This window comes from Henckelia pumila, chromosome 2, assembly GCF_033568475.1.
Source record: "Henckelia pumila isolate YLH828 chromosome 2, ASM3356847v2, whole genome shotgun sequence".
NCBI lineage: Eukaryota > Viridiplantae > Streptophyta > Magnoliopsida > Lamiales > Gesneriaceae > Henckelia > Henckelia pumila.
In genome coordinates this window covers 148,745,060-148,769,144 of record NC_133121.1, presented here as the reverse complement: position 1 = coordinate 148,769,144, position 24,085 = coordinate 148,745,060, and the positions used below count along the sequence as shown (strand labels likewise).

The window sequence follows — 24,085 nt, the reverse complement described above, 5'->3', positions numbered from 1 at the left end:
TTATTTGAATAATATTAGGTACTCTTTGTACCAATTCAAGTATCCTCTTTTTAATTCATGAATGCCAAATAAATTCATTCAATAGAGTCTCGAATTTATTTTTTAACAAAAAATACTCGAATATGAGTATTTTAGATGTCAAATCAAGTACTATTTAAAAGTATTAGGTACTCTTTGTATCAATTCAGATATTTTCTTATTATTTCATAAATTCCAAATAAAGTCATTAAAGATTAAGTCTCAAGTTTATTTTTTGAAAAAAACAAATTGAATATGAATATTTCGGATGCCAAATCAAGTACTATTTCAAAAATATAAATACTATTGTGCCAAATAAAGATACTTAAGTAGTGATTGACAAAAAATAATCAAATGTGAGTATTTGCGGGAACCAATCAAGTAATATTTGAGAAATATCAGATATTATTTGAACCAATTAAGGTGTTTTTCATGAATGTCAAATAAAGTTATTCAAGATTAATTTTCAAGTTTATTTTTTCGACAAAAAGTAATAGAATATGAGTGCTTACAGGGCCAACATATGTACTATTTTAAAAATATTAGGTACTATTTGTGCCAAATAAATTCATTAAAGAATATTAAGTCTTAAGTAATGTGAATATTTACGGGGCCCAACAAATACTATTTGATAAATATTATGCACTATTTGTACCAATTAAGATATTCTTCATGAATGTCAAATAAAATCATTCAAGATTAAGTTCCAAATTTATTTTTCGACATAAAGCAATCGAATATGAGTACTTACAGGGCCGGCACGTACATGTGTACCATTTAAAAAATATTAGGTACTTTTTGTACCAATTCAAGTATGCTCTTCTTAAATCTTGGATGCCAAATAAATCGTTGAAGATTAAGTCACAATAAGTATTATAAATAAATATTATTAAATATAATGAATTATTACCAATAAGTATTATTAATGAATATTAATAATTATAATATCAAATTAACTATCTCTTGTTTTTTTCATTAATACCAAGTGTTATGAATAAATACTATTAACTATAACGGATTACCCATAAGTATTAAGAATGAATAGTATTAAGTACATTACCAAATTAAGTATCCTTTTGTTGTTTCATTGACACCAATAAGTATTATGAATGTATATTATTAACTATAATGGATGATTGCCAATTATAAGTATTATGAATGAATACTATAAGTGTACCATCAAATTAAGTATCGTCTCGTTGTTTTATTAATAACAACAAGTATTATAGTGAATATTATTAACTATAATGGATGATTACAAATAAGTATTCTGAATGAATAATAATAAGTGTACTATCAAAATAAGTATCATCTTGTTTTTCATTAATAACAATAAATATTATGAATGGATACTATTAACTATAATAGATTATTGCCAATAAGTATTGTGAATGAATACTAGTAGATGTAATATCAAATTAAGTATCGTCTTGTTGTTTTATTAATAACAATATGTATTATGAATGAATACTATTAATTATAATGGATGATTATCAATGAGTAATAAGTGTAATATCAAATTAAGTATCGTCTTGTTGTTTAATTTATAACAATAAGTATTATGAATAAATACTATTAACTATAATGGATGATTACCAATACGTATTCTGAATGAATACTAATAAGTGTCATATCAAATTAAGTATTGTTTCATTGTTTCATTTATAACAATAAGTATTATGAATGAATACTGTTAATTATAATGAATGATTACCAATAAGTATTTTGAATGGATACTAATAAATATAATATTAAATTAAGCAACATCTTGTTGTTTCATTTATAACAAAAAGTATTATGAATGAATACTATTAACTATAATAGATTACTACTAATAAGTATTATAAATGAATACAATTAAGTATGATATATCACGTATCCTCTTATTGTTTCATTTATACAACTCAAAAATCTAGTATTTTATTACGTATTCTGAAAATCTAAAAGACCAAATCAAGTATTTAAAAACTCAAATTAGGTAATTTGGAGGTTTCATGATTAGTTGGGAACTTGTTTTTTTAAAACCAAAAAAAGAAAATGACATGAATAAGTCTTCCAAATGCATCTTCTATTAAAAAAACTCCAACACTTGGTGAATTTAAGGTGTCCACTAAAAGATCCAGTATTTTGTTATATATGTTGAGTATCTAAGAGACTAAATCAAGTATTTAGAACCTCAAATCAAGTAGTTTGAAGCTAACACTAATTACTTAAAAAATATTACAAGATTCATTTTGTTTATTTGTTTGTTTGTTTGTTTTTTTTAACTATAAAGATGATTATCAGTAAGTATTTGACCTCTAAAATACTCACATTCAATTTTTTTTAAATCAGGACTCAATATTGAATGAATTTATTTGGCATTCATGAAATAAAAATATGACACTTGAACTGATACAAAGATTACCCAACATTATGCAAATAGTACTTGATTGGGCTCCCAAAATACTCACATTCAATTTGTTTTTTTTGTCAAAAAATATATTCAGAACTCAATAATGAATGAATTTATTTGGAATTTTTGAAATAAGAAGATGATACTTGAATTGATACAAAAAGTACCTAATATTATTCAAACAATACTTTATTTGGCTCCCAAAATACTCACATGATTCGATTATTTTTTGTCATAATGAATGAATTTATTTGGAATTATTGAAATAAGAAGAGGATATTTGAATTGATACAAAAAGTACCTAATATTATTCAAACATTACTTTATTTGGCTCCCAAAATACTCACACGATTCGATTACTTTTTGTAAAAAAAAAATTCGAGATTCAATACAGAATAAATTTATTTTGCATTCATGAAAAAAGAAGAGGATACTTGAATTGGTACAAAGAGAACCTAATATTATTCAAATAGTACTTGATTTGGCTCCCGAAATACTCATATTCGATTATTTTTTGTCAAAAAATAAATTCGAGATTCAATATTGAATGCATTTATTTGATATTAATGAAATAAGAAGATGATTCTTGAATTGGTACAAAGATTATGTAATATTATTCAATTAGTACTCGATTGAACTCTCGAAATACTTATATTCGATTATTTTTCGTCAAACAAAAAATTCGAGACTCAATATTGAAAAAATTTATTTGACATTCATGAAATAAGAAGATGATACTTGAATTGGTACAAAAAGTACCAAATATTATTCAAATAGTACTTGATTTGGCTCCCGAAATACACATATTCGATTATTTTTTTGTCAAACAATAAATTCGATACTCAATATTGAATGTATTTATTTAGAAATAATTAAATAAGAAGAGGATAATTGAATTTGGATTATTTGAAAAAAATATAAGAAAAAATCGATGCTGAGATTTAATTGATATTCAAATTTTTTTTGTTCTTGAGTTTTTTTATTTAAGAAGTTTTGAAAAAAATAAGGTTTATACATGAATAGAAAGAAGATCATGTGCACAACATGTGCAAAAAGTAAGGGTACCAATGCCATTTTATGTGCAAAAAGTAAGAGTATTATGTCATTTAATTTATATCATTAGAGAGTAAAAACTAAAATAAAACTATTTAGGGTGTGCAGTTTACATAGGGACTGATTTCTAAGTTGAAGTAGTCTTTAAGGTAATTTTTTTTTTATAATTTACCCAAATTTGAAAACACAAAAAATTCTTAAAAGAAGAAACTAAGGTGTGCCTTATAAACGGTTTTGTTCATGCCGCCCGCGGGGTAGTACCCCGCGGGCGACGTGTAACCCATGATTGGTTAAAATTAGTGGGTTTCATGTGGGGTCCACTAATTTTAACCAATCAAAATTCGCCACGCTGCCTACAGGGCACTATCCTGTGGATGACATTGACTTAACCCTCGTAAACACACACAATTTTTAAAAGAAAATAAGGTTTGCCTAAGATTTTAGCTTTTTTTGTATCGGGCTTTTTGTTTTTAATTGGGCTTACACTTTACGAAGAAAAGCCTCTCACTCTCATTCCTTTTATGGTTTCATCTGTCTGCATCCATAGACAGACCATCCGCCATTGTTCTTACTTCTCAGTTATCTCTCCTGTGGCCCTAACCCTAACTTTCGAAACTTAACGAGAAGTCTGCATAACGGCGAAAAATCGATACTCGTGAGAGGCAATTCTCTGTTTTTCGCTTCTTTAAGTTATGGTTTTTCGGTGGATTTAAACTTTCTAAGCTCAGTCTATGTTAACTTTCTTTAAGTTATGATTATTCTATGGATTTAAACTACTAAGCTTAGTCTATGTTAACAGTTTCTTTAAAAAATCTTAATTAGTTCGACCATTCTACTTTTCCAAAATATGTATTATTGTGATTCCCCCTCTGTAGCATGTAGCTCTATTGGTGCAATCGAGGCAGCATTAATGGTTAATTTAATCAAGTTTTGTTTATTGTGTGATTACTGAATTGTGAGACAAAACTTTTTCCTTCAAAAGACTATTTTTTTAGTTGGTTATTTCGGTTACTGATTTTTAATCCGGTCGGTTTGTTCGGTTTTAACATGGGAGGGAAAATAGGTTGGTTTATAACCGATTGCGTCTTACTCACTGCTAAATATATCTAAAACTGAATGATTTTTGCTCAAAAAAGTTATTAATAGAATTCTGTTATTATTTTGGCTCCAAAACTAGTGGAATAAATTTGTTAAACAAAACAAGATAACAAAGAGATTTTTAAAACGTGAAAGAAGAAGTCTCTTGCTTGTCATATGATAAGTAAGGGTATTTAAGTGTTTTTAGGCTGACAGAGAGTTAAAACAAAGAAACATTGTCCGTCAGGGAGTGAATCATAATTTTATTTATGTAGGGACTGAATCGTAACTTTTCTTTCGATGGAGAGACTTTAGAGTAACCATCCCTTAAAAAAATGTTAGGGCCTTACCTTAAATGATTTAAGTTTGATCAAAGGAATTTGTTTGTTTTTTTCTGTTCTAGTTAATCGACGAGACTATTAATCATGGGTAGAAAAGGAGGGAAGTACAAGAGGAAGGAAAGCAGCGGTCCAGCGAAGAAAAAAGCGATTCCCTTCCATCAGGACGGCGAAGACATGATGAATGATGAAATTGATGCCTGTACATGTCTATATTTACCTTTTCCATAGAATTTATTGAAACTGTTCCGATAGATTATTGATAACAGTGTTTCTGTTCGCTTAATCCCGTGTTTGGTTGTTATTTGTTTTTGTTTTTATTTTTATCTAGTTCATAAGCAGAGAGATGTCGTGCCAATGCGGTTAGAAGAGGATATGGAAGAATCCGAAGAAGATGAGGAGCAATCTGTGTTAAATATTGAGGTTTGCTTTTATTTGCTTTAGTTTCTATATGCTTGGTGCAAAGATTTGGTCTTTTTGAACATTTTGGAAATTATTTGGTTATTGATAAGGTGTTCAGTAATGATTTTACTTGTGTATGTTTGCACTTGCTCTCTTGGTGTTTTGTCGTGGTTTTCAACTATACTGAGTAAAAAGATATATAATGAGGGTTTCATTAATTTTTTATTTGATCTAGCTTTTCATTGCCTAGTTAAGCAGCAATGGTGTTGGAAATTGTTATTTAGTAGAAATATGAGAGGAGATTTATTTTCATGTATGTGCTTTTTCTGAGATTGTATTCCACATTTATGTCTCTATACTCTTTTTTTTTTCCTGGTTGACTTTTGTTTTGTTTTGTTTTGTTTTGTTTCTTTTCTTATTCTTTTAATACATTGAACTGTTGGCTTTTGTTTTTCTTATTCTTTTAATATACTTTCAATTTAATTTAGATAAGGATGAAAGATTTGAAATTTTTTCCTAATTCTTTTAAATATTTGCTCTTTTTTTTACCATTTTGAGTAGGATGAAGAAGATGAGGATGATGTAGATGAAGATGAAGATGGTGAGATGGATGACCCCCCATCTAAGGGTTTTACAGCAACTTGTAAGAGTGTTAGCTCTTCTTGCTGTAAATACAAATGCTGGATATGGTTTTGATGTTATATCATTTATGTAGTGAAAAGTGTGGTTTGTGTCTCATTCACCTGAACTGTCAGAATCACCAGAGCATAGTTTTTTTGTGTTTGGACCTTATTTGAGAGGCCATAGATATGAAATTTTTTAAAAAAACTGATTCAAATTTTGTAACCCTTTTCGAATTTCTCAAGTGATGGTGTTTATTCTTCTTGGATGGTTTTGAGTTTTGCTCGACATACATTTTGAAATTAGCCTAAACTTGTTACCCCTTTCAAAAATTATTACTAAACGAAAATTTTGGTTAGAGAAGCTTTAATATTTATGAAAACACTGGTTAGAGAAGTTTTAGACTTACTTTTAAAAGCAATAGTGAAGTCAACTGAGTTTATGAGTCATGAGTTGATTTCTGGAGTTGGTTTCATTTTTTGTGCTTTAATTCTATAGTTGACATGTATAGTGCAGAGGACTCGAAAGAATTTGAGGGCTATGTATGGCGAAGGTGAAGATGAAATTTTTAATGATGCCCACGAGGAGCAAGAACGGATTCCTTGGGCTGGAAAAGAGTTCGGATATGGTGCTGATGTGCGCAATGAGGTAGTTTCCAAACAGTTCCGTGTTCTTTAATTTACATTGTACATAACCTACATTCTGACAGATTGTGGGCCATTTCATTATAGGGCCTCGGGTTAATTTTTTTTTAAAAATTTGACCAAACCCTTTTTTCTAAATCATCTTGACATATTGCCATCTATTTCTATATTGAACGTTTAATTATGCTGTTACCTCTGAGGATTAGCAGTGTTCTAAATGGTGGTCGAGGTGGCCGCCCTTTGCCTTAGGCGGTTTTGTAGGCGGTCAAAGGTGATCCAGGGCGGGCGAGGGGGTGAGGCGGTCAAAAGTCAACAAAATTTTTAAAACTGTAATTATTAATACATTAGACATTTTCTATTCAATACATAATAGTCAAGTCAATCACCCACATTTAATTTATGCACATATTACATGATTGTATATAATTATGTATAAAAAATAGTAAAACAATTCAACCGCCTAGGCGGCTGAGGCGGTAGGCAGTCACTGACTGCCCTGCCACCGCCTACCGCCGTTTGCAACACCGAGGATTAGTAATTTAATTAAATTGTTTTAGTTGATGTTTGAGTTATTTGTTATTTTTGAGACACAATGACATTGATGGTTGTGTAAAAGATTTGTTATCAATTTCCTAGTTGCTACTCGAAGTAAGAATAACTATTTATTTTGATACTGTTCGTATAAGCATAATCATGTCAAGGATGCCCTATTATTGTCCTTACATTACAATAAACATTTCTTTTTAGTTTATCTTTTTGTTTCTCATAATCTCGTAAAAAATTTCTGATCTATTGTACATTTTAACAAGTTAAATGCTAAATTAAAAGGTGCATCTATCCCTTAAGACTTTGGACACTCTTTCTTTCTCAAGTAGAGTGCTTATGGTTCATAGATTTGGTGCACATTGTCCATGTTTATGATAGCTAGTTTAAATTCCTTTATAATGGTGCTCCCCAATCATAAATTCTCTTTTCCTTCTTGGCGCTGACACGATGGTAAGTGGCTAGTATGTTGAGAAGCTATATCGGGTGTGCTTGCTTGACAGCAATGCAAAAGTTTTACCTGTCAACTTCCTGAACCTTTACTAATCATTGGAAATTTTGTAGAGATAGATTTGTTTGTATTGTAATTTTGGTGCATGTTGTTTGACATACGTCACATATCTAATACTTTTATGTGATAATCTTAAGCCACTATCAACCGATGATGAGGACGCAGCTGAGGAGGAGGCAGAGGTGTTGAAATTACAGAGTGAGAAAGCAAAAGCTCTGTCGATGGAGGATTATGGTCTTGGAGATACTGGCCAAGATTTGTCTGATGCGGAGCCCACATTGGAGGTGAAATATATGCATTAGATTGCCTCAGTGTATCCATTACTGGTTGTGATCCTTAGGCGATGCCTGGAATGAAAATATCACATTTTTGATTGCATAATCTCCCCCTATTTCAGGAAATTTCGAACCTAGGGAAACCTGCCTTGAGACCTTTTGACCAAGTAACCAAGGATGAAACTGGCTTGGTGTATGAGATTGTGAAGAAAGACATAAATGCTTTGACGAAGGAAGAACAAATGGATGTTGTCTACAGGTTCAATACTTATGTAAATTTAACTAAATTGAATTTAAGTAAAACCAAATAAGTTTATTCACATCAACTCAAGTGTACAAATACAAGTATAGTAAATTCCAAATTATTGCTACTTGTATTTTATAATTTTTATTTCATATTATTTATATTTTATTTGTGCTGAAAAAACTCAATTATTCTCCTTCCAAGTTTGAATAAGAGTACAATTGATTAATTTTAAAATTTAATTATAATAAATTGAATTATTCTGCTTAGAAAGATTAGTTAATTTTTTAAATTTTTTTTAAAAATTATTTAGATTAACTTCTCACCTCCTATCAAACATTAAATAGTAAATTGATTGCCTCTACAACTACAAATTTGCCCTTAAATCTTATGAGATTCATATGCAAATATTATAATGATTGTTAATTTTATGATCTCTGTCAATTATGATAACTAAAAAATTTCATTTTGGCCTCTCCTATGTGCTTTTTCTGGTGTCGTTCCTGATTTATCAGTAGCTAATTGTGTGATGCATTCGATTTTATATTCCAAGAATATTGATAATCTTTTGTGGCAGTCTATGAAAATCTAATAATTTTATTTGCAGCCCGCCTTTGTTTAACTCTGATGCCTTTGTTTAACTCTGATGCGTTGCTTGCCTGGTTACTTGTTTTTCAGCTCTGCTCCTGAATTAGTTGGACTTTTGTCAGAACTTAAAGATGCCCTTGAACAACTTGAAAACAAAATTAATCCACTGGTGAACAAGGTATGCTTGTTTATACCTGGTCAGATTCATTTTTGTTTGGATTAAACTTAACAATCCGATCATACTGATTCTGTTTATCAATTATAGTTGGGACGAACATGACATCGACCATCTAAAGTTGCATTAGCTTACTTTCTGTAGTTGAAAAATCTTTCCAGTTACAGCAAGAAACTTTTTTAATTTGGAGGATATTCTAATCTTGAAATTATCTTTTCTTTGAAACTATTTATGCATCATGAAGTTTCAACTTGCCGTGGATGATGGCAAAGTTACCTCATACAAAGCCTCTGTACTTTATTATTCGAAAAAGAAAATGTTGCATTAAAAACTAGCCGGTTTCAACCAGTAAGTGATCAGAGAAAGTGAAAAGGATAAGATGAGTCGGATTGTAGGGTGAGTGTTAGGATCCTCAATCCTCATATCTCATATAAGAAACCAAAACAACGGAGTGCATACAAATATGAATAGAAAACCCAGAGCTAAGCCTCTGTTGCCCTCTAGCTAAGCTAGTAACTTCTCAAATGACAATATGCTGAATGAATTCTACGTTATCTCGCCCCTTAGAATATATTGGCTTCCAAGTATCTATCCGGGCCAGCTATCTTAAGCCCATAATAATATAGGCCCAATATTGGGCTTCAAGCCCAATTCTCAGGTACGTAACAGCGAGTCACTTAAAATGAATAGAAATATGCTTGGTTACTACAAGAATTTGGAATGATCAGCTCTGTTTACTGTTACATTCTGCCAAACAAATATGTGACTATCAATGGACTCTCACTTAAAATGGTCTTAGAGTTTGTGGGCCAAATTTTCTTAGCTTTTCTCTCCGTTCATCATGATCATTTTGTTTTTTTCCTTTTGTAACATATGCTGGATATTGAATGACACTTTTTTTTTCAAATTTTTTTTTCTCACCCCAAGAAAACCAATATGCATAAAATATTATTGGCTGGTTGATTATTAAAGCTAAAGGTAAATGTTTGTAATAAGTTGTATCCACCATGTTGATTAATTATTTAGATTAGAGAACAAGAGAGTGTAAAGAAGGGCGTGATGCATTATATTGAGGTGAAGCAGCTTCTGTTGCAAGCCTTCTGTCAGGCTATTACCTTTTATCTCCTTCTCAAGACCGAAGGGCAACCAGTCCGTGATCATCCAGTTGTTTCTCGTCTTGTGGAGATAAAGAGTTTATTGGATAAGGTTATTATATCTTCTCAGCTTGGCTATGATTTTGGAGTCTAGGTTATTTATGCAAGTCAGTATGAAGAAGAATTCAACTTTATTGGTTTTAAAATCTTCTTTAAGTCATTTTTGGTGTTAAGTTCTTTCTTTGCTTGTATTTTGCCTTTCTCCTAGGAATGTACCATCATATCACACATGTATGTGGTGATGGTTTTGCTGGCTTTCTAACTACATGTTTCCCTGGTCTAAAAATATATTTAGTTCATTTGGCAAGGATTGCTCATATTTCTATTCAAGTTTTGTTGGCTATTCATTTAAATACTGAAAAAATGCACATTTTGCCATATTGCAATCTCGTTTTAACAAAATAAAAGTTTGGAACAGCTAGCCGAGCTGGGCTTTTGATTTTTCTCTCTGAGGGCATATTGTATTATTGTTTAGCATTAGTGTGAAACTACTTGTACTTTTTTGAAAGATTTTCATTTCATCACCATCATTTTTGAAATGCTTGCATTGTTCCTGGTTGTCTCCTGATAGTACGATTCGAGGGTGTCGGAATTTCGGTTGCATTGGTCATTCTAGTTAGTCAAGTCGTTGATATTTGAAAAAGTATCGTGTTTTTAAACAATTTTTTTATTGGAAAATGTTTACTAAATCATTCCAATTTGTCCAGTCAAAACACATTTTAATTACACTTTATGGTTCTGTTGGCATGTGTGGTATTATACACTTTGCCACTTCTAGAAAAATTTTCTCCATGATAACATCTCTACTATTATATTCGATGTAAGATTGCTCTGAGTGTTATCTAGTTAGATTATATTATATATTTATTTATTTAGCTGGCATTGCATGTGCATACTACGCTCCCGCTCCCTTGGTTTGCACTTACCATTATTATATTTGAAAAAGAAAATCTGAACGGCAATAAGATTTCTTGTATCTGGTTTTGGCTTACAAGACCTCTTTTTAAGTTGTTCACACCCATTTTACTGAATCATGGATGTGTACTAACGAGCCCCTTTTTTTTTTACCTACTGGAGATTTTTATCGTTACTTTTCTTCTTTGGCGGTAGATGAAAGAATTGGATGAGAATCTTCCGTCTGACCTGGAGGACATTGTTGACAAACATGTGAACCATGCAGCTGTAATGAATTTAGCTGAAGAGGCAGGGGCTAAAGAAGTTGATTCTTTCAACAAAGCAGTGATCACCTCCACAATGTCTTCTGTAAAACATGCAATGGCTGACGTAGGTCCTCTGTTACTTAGTTGTCACATATATTGAAATTTATCCCTTGGGCTTGAGGAGTTTGTCAAAATCATCCCTAAAGTTTATTTTGTTGTAGTCTATAGGCCAACTTTTCAGCTTTTTAAAAAATTATTTGGCTAAAGAACCAAATACCCTCTGGCTTGATGAGCATAGGTTGCTTGATAGCTAATATTCTTTCAACATTTTTTTTAGCTTCAATTTTGTCAAAAAAATTAAAATCTCGATGTTATCCCTATTTTAAATATCAGTGTTCGAAAACTCGGGCTAGGCGGCCGCCTAGGCGCTAGGCGCCGGGTGGCCGCACCGAAAACATGCTAATCGGTCGGCCTAGGCGGCCTTGGCGCCTAGGCGGGGCTAGGCGGCCCTAGGCGGGGCTAGGCGGAAATAGGGTAGGATTTTCAGATTTTTTTTTTAAATTTGGGCTTTTAAATTCAAAACCCAAATTACAAAAAAAAAACTGAAATGTAATTTTTTTGTTGGGCTTAAGTTTTATAAGCCCTAAACTGATGTACGACAAGAAAATTGATTCGTTGGCCTGCCCTAGATCAAAATTCATCTTTCAGAGCATCTCGCAAATTATAAGGCTGAAGAATCAAAGCGAATGAAGAAGCCCACATTTTGAGTGCCATATTTGAAGAAAAAATTGGTGTTTGCTCTTTCTTCAAATGCTGAACTCATTTTAAATTTGATATTATTGTCTTGGAGTTATAATATTTCTTTTGTTAAGTTGAAACCGTGGAATCCGCCTAGTGCCGCCTAGTCCCCCCCTAGGCGGCCTAGGCGCTAGGCGCTGGTCTGGCGCCCGACTAGCGCCTAGCGAATTTTAGAACCATGTTAAATATTAAGGAGATGGGAAGGAAAGAGAATTCAGGAAACCCTTATTTTTATTGTTATTATAGTTTCAATACTGTAGATAAGATTAAATAAAGACCCGTGTTATGGTTATAGGAAAGAATTAGACATTAAATAACACATCATCATTTTACTAAAGGCAATGCATTAATTTGTCCTGCAATGTTATTTTAATGCTGGAAAGCTGCTGGTTGAATAAAACTAAAAGCTTCAAAGATTAGCTGAAATGTTGCCGTATAAAGTGTGATTATATTTTGGTTTTCTTTAATCCTTCTGTGAGTTATAGTTGTTCGAAAAATTAAAGCCTACAAGGCATGCACTTTGATCTAAGGCTCAATGTCACTAACCCTTTGAGGCTTGACAAAGAGCCAGGAGTAAGAACTTCGATGGGGCCTGTGCCTCAACCATGAAGCCCATGCGATTTGAAAAGCCCAAGCTTGCTTTTTGATGTGGCTCAAATGCACATATAATGAATCTACGTTGAAATGCAAAATAATATTAGTTTATTTTGCTAATAAACTAATGAGTACTTGTTTTACTGTCATTCAATAATTTCTAAGGTAGACATTGGTTATATTTGTAAATTTGTTACAAATTTAGATTCTACAAAATTCTCTCTTGAGCATCTCATTTTAATAAAATGCCCTGCCTTGCCTTTCATTTTGCGCCTAGGGCCCTAGACTCTACATTACCCATGCACTTTAATACTCCTTGATCTCATAATAACTATGGTGCGAGTGCACAATGTTTGGGGAACTCCTCTCTGAAATCCGTATTCTCATTTTTTCCTTTTATTTGGTTGGTATTAACCTGTAGCCTGATGAAAAACCTGAGCTAACTGAGTTGAATATCACGGGAAGTGCAAAAAATATTGATTCACGACAGAAGCGCCAAGTGAGTTTGTGAATATCTGCTCTATTATCTTCGCTATTCATTCGCCATTGATCACAAAGTTGTTGCACCAGCTTGTTATGATTTTGTTATCGCTTGTATCATATCTGAATTCATTTGCTCGACATTTTTTAAAATTAAGTTGTTGCAGGATGCACATGTTGGAGTGGAGAGCCTGGAAATGTTAAGAGTAAGGGCGGCCCTTGAGGAAAAATTGAAGCAGAAAGGTGTTTTGAGTTCTTCAAAGAATGTTAGGAAAATAGAGCATCTGGAACCGGTGAATGGGTATCTTTCATTATTATCATCAAACAATATATTTCCGCATTTGTTCTATATACTAGCTTATGCCATCTTCAGATACTCTTTTAAAGTGAATATGAACAATATTTTTGTGTATTTAGGAAACTTGAGACAATGAACGATTTTGATGATGAGGCCACTGAGCTAGACCGGCGTGCTTATGGTAAGAGTAACATGGACAAAAATATATCAAGTTCAAGTAAACTTTCCCAGCAGGTGTATCTTCGGCCGACGAAACGCCAGGTATGAAGTTGAACTGATTAATTTCTACTTATAGTGGGAAATATAGTTTTTCGTTTTGAAATATACAGTTGTAACTTGTTTTGGTCCTTACACCATCAGGCATGGCATTTTCTGTCCTTAAGTTTTTGATTTTAAACACATTTAGTCCTTCCGTCAATGCTAGAGTTACAAGAAATGAGAAATGGAGTGAAAATTAGCCCATTCTTTTCGCGTACGACCAACTTTGACTAAACCTTCATTTTTGTATACCTTGCTCTGGTTGAGCACTTTGCCCTAGAAAACAAATTAAAGTTTTAATTAAATGAATCCAACTTCTTTATAAACAATTTATTTTCGTAGTTGTGTTCAATTCATTAGTAATGTTTTAAACAAGTAAATTTAAGTACTTTGGATAAATCCAATTAATATACTAGTATATACTGTGTACATGTATATAGATAATGACCTCTCAAATTTATTCTTTTGTAGCAAAAAAAAAAATATTGAATGACTATTATATGCAATCTATTGATTGCTTTAATTCTTAAGCGAGAGTAATTTCGTAAGAACATATTAGATTTTGATCAAGTGAGTTGTTTGGTATTGTGTGCTTTTGATATTGAAATTTTATGTCATGGTATTAAGTTTTAGGTAGATTCTCTTTTTGGTGTTTTACAAAAACTATCATTCTGCAATGTTGCGTGTATTGGAGCTATAGCTGATAAGCTTCTATTTGCTCCTTTTTTCCCTGCAAAACCTGCAAAATATTTTGTGAACTGATAAGCTTCTATTTGTCCCTTTTTCCCTACAAAATATTTTGTGATCAATTCGAGGATGTATATACGAGAATGGGGAAAAATATGCTGTATAATGATGTCGGTCATGGGATTATTCTGGATTGCACATTTTTGTTAGCCTTAATAGCAAAGTTGACGAAATGACTAAATGTGTATAAATTTTAAAGGATCAGGGACTGAAATTATCAAGTTAAATGGCTCAGGTAAAAATAAGAAATTTTGAGGTATGACGATGAAAAATATCACCCTTAAAAGTGCATACTAAAATCACTCCTATGCTATTTTATTATTGCAAAAAAAGGTTAATTTAACAACATGGAAAGCTTGTTGAAGTAGTAATATTTTGGTAACACCGATGGCAAATTAAAATGTTTTCACCATATGAGTGATGCAATCTATGGAATGAGTAAATGGGAAAAATGCATCTAATAACAACAAACTCAGTTAACTTGTATTCTCTGCCGTAAAAGTGGTGTAAATATTCTCTTCAAAAATTTCTAGAACAATGGACAGACCATGAATGGCTGCAGAATGAACCATGAAGAGTCCAAAAATTATTCCTGCATTTGCTCTATTAAGTTTACTTGTTAAATTTCCATGATCCAAATTTAGGTGGGATTTACTTGGTGCTGGTAATAAGCATTTCAAAATAGTTTTTGCTCGGGTTTTATTTACTGGCTTTCATGAGCAAGTACTCCCCACATAAAATTGGTGCGCATATTCTGTTTAGTTCCCTATTTCTGTGCTGATAGAATTTATGTTTTGATTATTTATTAAATAAAATATTCTGCTTGTTATTTGAAATCAGCATCAAATTTTGTAATTCAACTTTCTCCGAAGAAATTCTCACTCAAAATTTGTTTGAGACATGGTTGTTTTTTTCCCTCTGTCGGGTGTTACTATTAGAGACCATTAGTGTCTCATTTCTTTTTGCTGATCATGCTACTGATATTGTTGTGTTCTTCAGAAAATGAAAGATTAACACGAAGAACACAAGTGTATTACAATGAATAAAACCCAGAGTAAAATCTCTGCCTAGCTAAGTGCTAGTCACTCTTCACGTGTAAAATCTCTCACTCACTTTCCCCCATACACTTCATTTCTGTTATATAACCCCACCCCCTTCACGTGTATTTCCCTTGGATCTCCTAACATATACATTAACAATCTTGGGCTTCCAATTGTCCTTTCCACTTGGTCTTTCTGGGCCTGAAATCTCTGGGCCTGCTGTCTCTCTATTTTCCATCATTGTATTTGGGTTCATAACATCTCTGGCCTCCTCAAAATTCGCCTTGTCCTCCTCAAGGTGAAAATCTGGAAATTGGATGGCAAAATCATTGAAGCTTTCCCATGTAGCGTCCTCCTCCGATCTTCCTTTCCACTTCACCAGTAATTGCTTGGTGGGATCGCCTTTGATCAATTAATTCTCCGTGCTACCACATAATCGGGTTCAAACGTCATAGACAAGTCAGAGTCTAAGTCATGCGGCAAGCTGGCCTCCCGAAAGTCTGTTCCCACTGCCTTCTTCAAGCTAGAAACATGAAAGACAGGGTGAACCTTAGACCCTGCAGGTAACTGCAAGCGATATGCGACCATGCCCACCTTCTTGAGAATCCGAAACGGACCATAAAACCTTGCAGCCAGCTTCTGAAAGACTCTTGTGCAAACTGATGATTGACGATGCGGCCGCAATTTCAAATAAACCATATCACCCACCTGAAAATGAACCTCCTTTCGATGCCGATTTGCATATTTTGACATGTGTTGTTGAGCTCTCTCAAGATTAAATTGAAGTTGCCTTAGGAGTTCATCTCTGTCCCATAACGCCTGTGATACAGCATCTACCACCGTCTCCCCAGGGAGGTAGCGAATTACAGCAGGTGGTTTGCGCCCGTAAACCACTTCGAAAGGACTCAACCCCGCAGAAGTCTGGTAGGATGTATTATACCAGAATTCTGCCCAATGCAGCCACTGTGCCCAGTTCTTTGGTTGCTCCGAACAAAAACAACGCAGATAGGTCTCAACACACTTATTGAACGCTTCACTTTGACCATCTGTTTCAGGGTGGTATGCTGAACTCATTTTCAGTTGAGTTCCTTGTAAGCGAAAAAGTTCTGACCAAAAGAAACTCATGAATACTGGATCTCTGTCACTTACAATCGTTTTTGGCACTCCGTGGAGCTTCACCACATTTTTAGTGAAGATGTCAGCCACCGTACTAGCTGTGTAGGGATGTTTTAGCAACAAAAAATGTCCGTATTTAGACAATCTGTCGATCACTACGAAAATGACATCGTACCCTCTTGACTTTGGAAGACCCATAATAAAATCCATGGACAAATCCTCCCAAATCACTTCTGGGATACCCAGAGGTTGCAACAACCCAGCAGGTGAGGTAGCGTCGTATTTATTTTTCTGGCAAACGTCACATGCTGCGACGAACTTGTTCACATCATGCCTCATGCCCTTCCAGAAAAAATTGTTTGCCACACGCTTGTAAGTTCGGAGAGCCCCCGAATGACCACCTACTGGAGTGGCATGGAATTCTTGCAACAGTTTGGGAACCCACAGTGAGCTCCGAGGAACCACTAATCGGCCTCGATGCAGGAGACAATCATTGATCATGGAATAATGTCTGCTGCCATTGTCGCCCAACTGTACTTTGTCGATAATGTCCCTCAATTCTTGATCCATCCTGACTGCTTTTTTAAGCTCTTCTATTTCCACCCATTCCACTTTTGTGAGTGCAGCAAGTATGCCAAATTCGTCTCGCCGAGACAGCGCATCTGCTGCCCCATTCTCAGTTCCAGCCTTGTGTTTAATCTCAAACTCATACCCAAGTAGTTTGGCCAACCAATATTGTTGATCCGGAGTTGTAATCCTCTGCTGTAATAGGCTCCGTAATGGCTTATGATCAGTAACCACCACAAATTTGCGGCCCAACAGATAGTGACGCCAGTGCTGAATCGCCAATACCAAAGCCATGAGTTCCCTCTCATACGCAGATTTAGTTAAAGCCTTATCTGCCAACGCTTTGCTGTAATAAGCAATAGGCTTGCCTTCCTGAATCAGAACAGCCCCAACTCCCCGACCCGACGCATCGCATTCCACCACAAACTCTTGGCAAAAATCTGGCATGCGTAGAACTGGAGTTGTGCTAAGGGCTAACTTCAATTCCTCAAACGCCCTCTTTGCTTGAGTATTCCAAACAAAACTATTCTTCTTTAATAAATCAGTGAGTGGTCGTGCTATCTTCCCATAATCCCGAATAAATTTTCGGTAATACCCTGTCAATCCAAGGAACCCGCGCAAGGCCTTTAAATTCAGAGGCGTTGGCCAGTTACGTACACTCACTATTTTCTCCGGATCCACCTGAACCCCCTGACCCGAGATGATGTGCCCTAAATATCCCACCTGATCCAGTCCGAAGTGACATTTTTTTTGATTCAAAACCAGTGCATGTGCCTTCAACACTCCCAGTACCACTTCCACATGCACCAAATGCTCATTCCCATCTCTACTATATATTAAAATATCATCAAAAAATACCAGAACAAACTTCTGCAAATAGGGTCGGAATACCTCATTAATCGTCGCTTGGAATGTGGCAGGGGCATTTTTTAGCCCAAAAGGCATGACCAAAAACTCGTAGTGGCTCTCATGTGCTCGAAACGCTGTTTTTGGTACATCTTTCGCTTGAACCCTGATTTGATGATAGCCCGATTTAAGGTCCAGCTTGGAAAAATGCCGCGCCCCATGTTACTCATCAAACAGCTCTTCAATCACAGGAATCGGGTATTTATCGGCAACAGTAATTTCATTCAATGCTCTGTAATCGACACAGAAACGCCAGCTACCATCCTTCTTCTTGACTAGGATAACAGGGCTTGAATACGGACTATTACTTGGCTGAATCACCTCGGACGTCAGCATATTTCCTACCATACGCTCAATTTCATCTTTCTGCCGGTGAGCATATTTATAAGGTCGAACCGACACCGGTCCACAACCTTCCTTGATTACAATTGCATGGTCATGGCTACGCTTGGGAGGTAAGTCCTGGGGTTCATGAAAGACCCCTGCATGTGCCGCAAGAATGCGTTGAAGATCCTTGTTAGCCGTTGGTGTGATGTTCGAGTGTGTTCCATCCGTATCCCCTTGCCATTTCATTACTACTGCCCCACAAAATTCTAGTGCGACGGACTTGACAATAGATTTGAGAGATACCACTGATCGGTTGAGTGTTGGGTCGCCGTGTAGCACCACCGTACGTCCTTCCCAACTAAATTGCATCTGCATTTTTTGCCAATTCAACATGATATCTCCCAAAGTGCATAACCAATCAACCCCTAAAATCAAGTCAATTCCACCCAAATCAAACAAATAACCCTCAATCGTTACATTGCACTGGTCCAACTCCACACACAGTTTCTTGCACATGCCCTGGCAAGTGATTCGACCCCCATCTCCTAGGCAAACAGCGAAACGCACCCCCGTATCCACCTCTAATCCCAACTCCGCAATCAGCTCCCGTGAGACAAAATTATGGCTCGCTCCACTATCCACCATCGCGACCACTTCACGCCCCGATATTCTCGCTCTCATCTTCAGTGTCTGAGGTTGGTCAATGCCAGTGACGGAATACAAAGGCAATTCCAACGTGTTATATTCCACCTTCGGCGTTCCAGCCCACAGCCCATCTTCCCCCAACGGCGGTGACTCCTCCTCTCCCGTTCCAACGCCCGACTCACCATCAGTACCTTCTTCTTCCTCCTCGGCCAGAATAGTGACTCTCAAACTCTTGTTGGCGCAGATATGCATCGGGTGATAAGGCGCGCCACATTTAAAACAAAGGCCCTTTTCACGCCGATGAAGAAACTCCTGGTGAGAAACGATCCTGCCATCACGAGCTTTAAGTGGCGGGCCCCTAGCCACGTTACCGCTCCGATCAGTGCCCCCACTTCCGCCATATGTAGCTCGCGATCCTCCTCCCATCGGTGTTTGGACGAAGGGTTTACGCGTGGCTACGTCTCCTGGACTCGGGGCTTTAGCACTCCCAGAAAATGAACTATAGGGCTTACTGCGTTCTCTGTCATGGGATTGGGCCTGAGAAGCCCAACCCAATCCTGAAAAAGACCTATGCTCCGGGCCCACTCCGAACCCACTTCCGTGTTTTCCCCGATCCAACACCGCCCCATACAGTTCCATCTCCAATCCTCTTGCTAACATCATGGCGCGATCCACCGTCCGAGGATTATGGACAATCATGCGACGCCGTATCTCCTCCCTTAATCCACTCATGAAGTAACCAAGACACTGATCTTCGTGGATATCTCCCACCTGTGCCACCAGCCTTTCGAATTTCTCGATGTAAGTCTCGATCGGCAATTCCCCTTGTTGGAAGGAAGCGATCAACTCATATGGATTCGCCTCAATTCCTCCATATCGTTTGAGGAGCTCTTCCGCCAGCCTATCCCAGGTCATAGTTGGAATCCTTGCTTTCATCCAGCGGTACCAGTGCACCGTGGGTCCTTGCATACATATATAAGCCAACTTGAGCTTACACTCCCGAGGCGTATCATGAACCTCAAAGTATTGCTCCATCTTCCCCAACCAGCCCATGGGATCTTCGCCCTCAAACATCAGTAATTCAATCTTCTTCAGCGCCGCCTTCATCTCTTCCACCATATCATCCTTGCTATTACCACCAACTCCTGTGGCACTCTCCCCTTTCTCCTGCTCGTATGGTGTTGATACGCTCCCCACCCTGCGCTTTAATCATCTGCTCTATCAAAACTCTCAAGTCCCCAAAACCTTCGAGAGTTCGATCAATCTTCTCCAATCTACCCTGTACCTGCAACATATTCTCCTGCAACCCACTCACCGACTTCTCCATAGCTTCGAATTTAGCTTCAGCGCGAGTACTCGTCATCTTTTATCCGGCAGGTCGGACCAATGTTGTGTTCTTCAGAAAATGAAAGATTAACACGAAGAACACAAGTGTATTACAATGAATAAAACCCAGAGTAAAATCTCTGTTACAATACTATCTCCCTAGCTAAGTGCTAGTCACTCTTCACGTGTAAAATCTCTAACTGACTTTCCCCCATACACTTCATTTCTGTTATATAACCCCACCCCCTTCACGTGTATTTCCCTTGGATCTCCTAACATATACATTAACAATCTTGGGCTTCCAATTGTCCTTTCCACTTGGTCTTTCTGGGCTTGAAATCTCTGGGCCTGCTGTCTCTCTATTTTCCATCATTGTATTTGGGTTCATAACAGATATCCCCCTCTGATATATTTTTTACGATGATCATATGAAAATTTCCCTCCATCTAGAAATACTTATTTTCTCATCAATTTAATCTTCGAAGCTGTCAAGAAACTAATAAATTCACTCTCCAATCTCGACTTTTTATAATATATTTTATTTTTCATTTTGCGCACCTTGGTATTTGATCATGGCCTGATTGAGGGTGAGGTATTCGAATATTTAGAAAGTTTGTTAAGCAACACAAGTTAATTAAACTTGATTTTAGTGGTGATTGAAATTTGACTTAAAATAATAGATATCGGAGTTTCAAGTGGAAAAGAATCCACCCAGAAAGCTAGGCAAACACATCTTTGTTCCCTTATAAACTTGATATAGAACTAGATTAATTTTTCTTTTGGCAGGTTATTTCTGGTGATGACGATATACCAAAAAGAGATGATATTGGAGAAAGGAGAAGAAAGCATGAGCTGCGAGTTCTGGCAGGAGCTGGAATTACATCTGTTGATAATCTTGAAGATGCGACCGGTAATTTTTCCAGTGATGGAGTTGCTGAGGTCAATGGGGAAAGTGCTCCAGATTCAGATTTGGAATATTACAAACAAGTAGAACAACAGCATGCTGCAAAGCTCGCTGCTAAATCTAACAAGTATTTCAGGTAATTTATGATGTGGCAAAGTATTCTTCATTCGTCTTGAAAATAAACAGGTAAAAAAGGGATTTTAGCCTGTTTTATTTTCTGATACAGTGCATAGTGAGTGTCATTATATGGAAGAATGTCTTCCGATATTATACTGTCTTCCTAAATTATATATTTTGACCAACCATAACTTCAGCAGAACCCCTGAAGTTTCATCTTTGCCTGATGATGCTGTTGATGGCAAACGGCTTATCACACGTCAGGTGCGGAAAATTTTGTTCCTGCTGAATGAAACTCTTTTCAATGTTTTCCTGGTTTTGAAATTTATTTCCGGCTCCATTTTTGGCCAGATGGAGAAAAATAGGGGATTAACACGTGCTCGTAAGAAGCTGATTAAAAACCCCAGAAAGAAATACAAGGTATCATTTGCTTGAAATCATTGAATCTTGGAGTGTTGGATTAAATATGGTGTATCGCAAGGGTTCCAAGACTAAACCTCTCTTTTCTTATCTTTCAGTTGAAGCACCAGAAGGCAGAAGTACGCAGAAAAGGACAGGTTCGCGAGGTCAGAAAGCCCACAGGTCCTTATGGTGGCGAAGCAACAGGTATCAATGCTGGGATCAGCCGCAGTATCAGATTCAAAAGCTAATTCTGCACTAAGGTTACATGAAACTTGCAAATCGAACTGTGACAGAAGGCTGCTTCCCTTTATATGCAGCTTTTTTGCACAATTTTTCGTCATCGTGTCTTCCGATATTTATATTTTAGCGCATCATCACAATCTAATGTCAGTAGAAGAGAACTTCTTGAATGCAATTTTGACGCCAGTTTTTGCATAAATTGTTTTTTCCTTTGATCTTTATCAATATTATACCTTAGATTAAACTTATTTCAGCCGTCCCAAAAGTGGACAACTTTCTTGACAGCTTATCAATTGTGGTTGATTCGATCCTAGCCTTAGGCCCTTAGGACAAACGTCTGAGATTGATTCAATGGTATATACATGGGTCACATGATTTTTCATATTGGACTTTTCATATTGGCATATGGATTAGACAATCTGAAAAATCAGATGGTATATAAATGGGCCACATGATTTTTCATATTGGACTTTCATATTGGAATATGGTCTGCCACAAGGGTAGCAACTAGCAACTAATAAATCATCAATTGTAAGCCACTTGACAACCATTTGTTCGGTCGATCTCGTTTCTACGATCTATCTACCCTACTGGAGAATAAGAAACTCCATCTCAATTTTATGATAGCAAACCAAAGTTAAAGACGTTAATAATCAATTAATAAGATCATTAAGGGAGTGTTTGTAAAAGATTATGTTTTTGTAAAAGTGATTAATTTATAAATTATAAAAATGTTAAAAAAAAAAATTAAAAGTTGGTAGTGTTTGGAAATAAATATGAAAATCTAAAAATCAAAGTGGATAGTGATTGATAAATAAGTGATTAAAGTGATTTTAACATTGATTATTTTATTAGAATTATTTTTGGAGAATCATAATCATCATATAACTAGCGTTTGGATTTTAATTAAGTTAAGAATTAGATAAAACATAATTTGGGTTTAAGAAACACACAAAAGTGATTTTTTAAAGTCATAATCTAATAATCATTTTTTGTAGTGATAAAGTGTTTGCAAAAAATTATGTTTTTATATAAATGATTAAATTTATAGATTATGAAAAATTGAAGAAAAGTCAGAAGTTGGTAGTGTTTGAAAACAAAAGTGGAAAACTAAATATCAAAGTTGAGTGGTATTTTGATAAATAAGTTATTATAATGATTTTTAGCATTAAACTTTTTACTAGAATCACTTTTGGTTTTGGAGAATCATTATCACAACATGAATAGCTTTTGGAATTCAATTAATTTAAGTAAAATTTAACACATAATCTGGATTTAAGAATCACACAAGAGTCATTTTTTAGGACAAAATCAAACAATTATTTTTTTTAGTGTTTGCAACGAATTATGCTTTTGTAAAAGTGATTAAATTTATATATTATAGAAAAATGAAGAGAAATCAAAAGTTGGTAGTGTTTGAAAACAAAAGTGAAAATCTAAAAATCAAAGTTGGGTAGTGTTTGGTAAATAAGTGATTATAGTGATTTTATAACTAACATTTTTATTAAAATCATTTTTGGATAATCATAATCACCATATGATTAGCTTTTGGATTTCAATTAAGTTGAACATAAGGTAACACATAATCTAGGTATAAGAAACACACAAAAGTGATTTTTTTAAGCCAAAATATAACAATAATTTTTTTTAATGATTACAAACACTTCCTAAGTGAATACTTTAGGGCTATTTTGTTTAAATTGGGTATTCTTAGACAACATTTAGGTAGCGTGGCGTGGGGATTGAGGATGACAAAGTCAAATCCGGGACCCGCTCGGCTCTCTTTAGACTTGTATCGTCGTGAACCCGACGGATCTAATTCAGGTTAGACGTTAGATCTGTCAGAATTTATATAATTTTAAATTTATTAAATAAAAAATTTAAAAATTAACAAAAGTCATGAAGTATATTTTTCTAATTTATATTAATAATATTTAGGAAAAACATATTTTCACAAAGTTAAAATTTATCAATTTTATTTAACGGGAAATTGTGAATAAATCCCCGTTGGCAAACTTAACTTGTTTCTTAGTCCCCATTTCAGAAATTATGTGTTTTCACTACCTGACAAAAGCCTGACATGTGTTTGAACTCCCCAATTGATGCTAAATTACGAAATTGC

The 24,085-nt window shown here is 35.1% G+C and overlaps 1 protein-coding gene across 3 annotated transcripts; it reads left to right on the top strand.

Annotated features, from left to right (window-relative positions):
* The first annotated feature begins 3,968 nt into the window (after positions 1 to 3,968).
* On the top strand, positions 3,969 to 22,247 carry LOC140884887 (protein THALLO). Of its 3 annotated transcripts, XM_073291768.1 has the most exons (17): positions 3,969 to 4,128; positions 4,947 to 5,083; positions 5,213 to 5,304; positions 5,845 to 5,926; positions 6,416 to 6,552; positions 7,740 to 7,886; positions 8,000 to 8,136; positions 8,800 to 8,887; positions 9,911 to 10,090; positions 11,149 to 11,322; positions 13,012 to 13,089; positions 13,238 to 13,371; positions 13,488 to 13,629; positions 21,087 to 21,340; positions 21,522 to 21,585; positions 21,673 to 21,741; positions 21,840 to 22,247. In XM_073291768.1, the coding sequence occupies exons 2-17, from the start codon at positions 4,969 to 4,971 to the stop codon at positions 21,969 to 21,971; spliced, it is 2,025 nt and encodes a 674-aa protein (XP_073147869.1). In that variant the 5' UTR covers positions 3,969 to 4,128; positions 4,947 to 4,968; the 3' UTR covers positions 21,972 to 22,247. The 3 variants fall into 3 exon arrangements, with proteins under 3 accessions (XP_073147869.1, XP_073147872.1, XP_073147871.1); XM_073291770.1 differs by lacking the exon at positions 3,969 to 4,128 and having other exon boundaries at positions 5,036 to 5,083; positions 6,421 to 6,552; XM_073291771.1 differs by lacking the exons at positions 9,911 to 10,090; positions 11,149 to 11,322.
* The last annotated feature ends 1,838 nt before the right edge of the window (positions 22,248 to 24,085 follow it).

Bases quoted from the DNA above. Each gene is read 5' to 3' on its own strand.
- LOC140884887 (XM_073291768.1), top strand. From the start codon at position 4,969: ATGGGTAGAAAAGGAGGGAAGTACAAGAGGAAGGAAAGCAGCGGTCCA. The intron at 13,372-13,487 runs GTATCTTTCATT...TTGTGTATTTAG, and splicing joins CATCTGGAACCGGTGAATGG to GAAACTTGAGACAATGAACG. The intron at 21,742-21,839 runs GTATCATTTGCT...CTTATCTTTCAG, and splicing joins ACCCCAGAAAGAAATACAAG to TTGAAGCACCAGAAGGCAGA.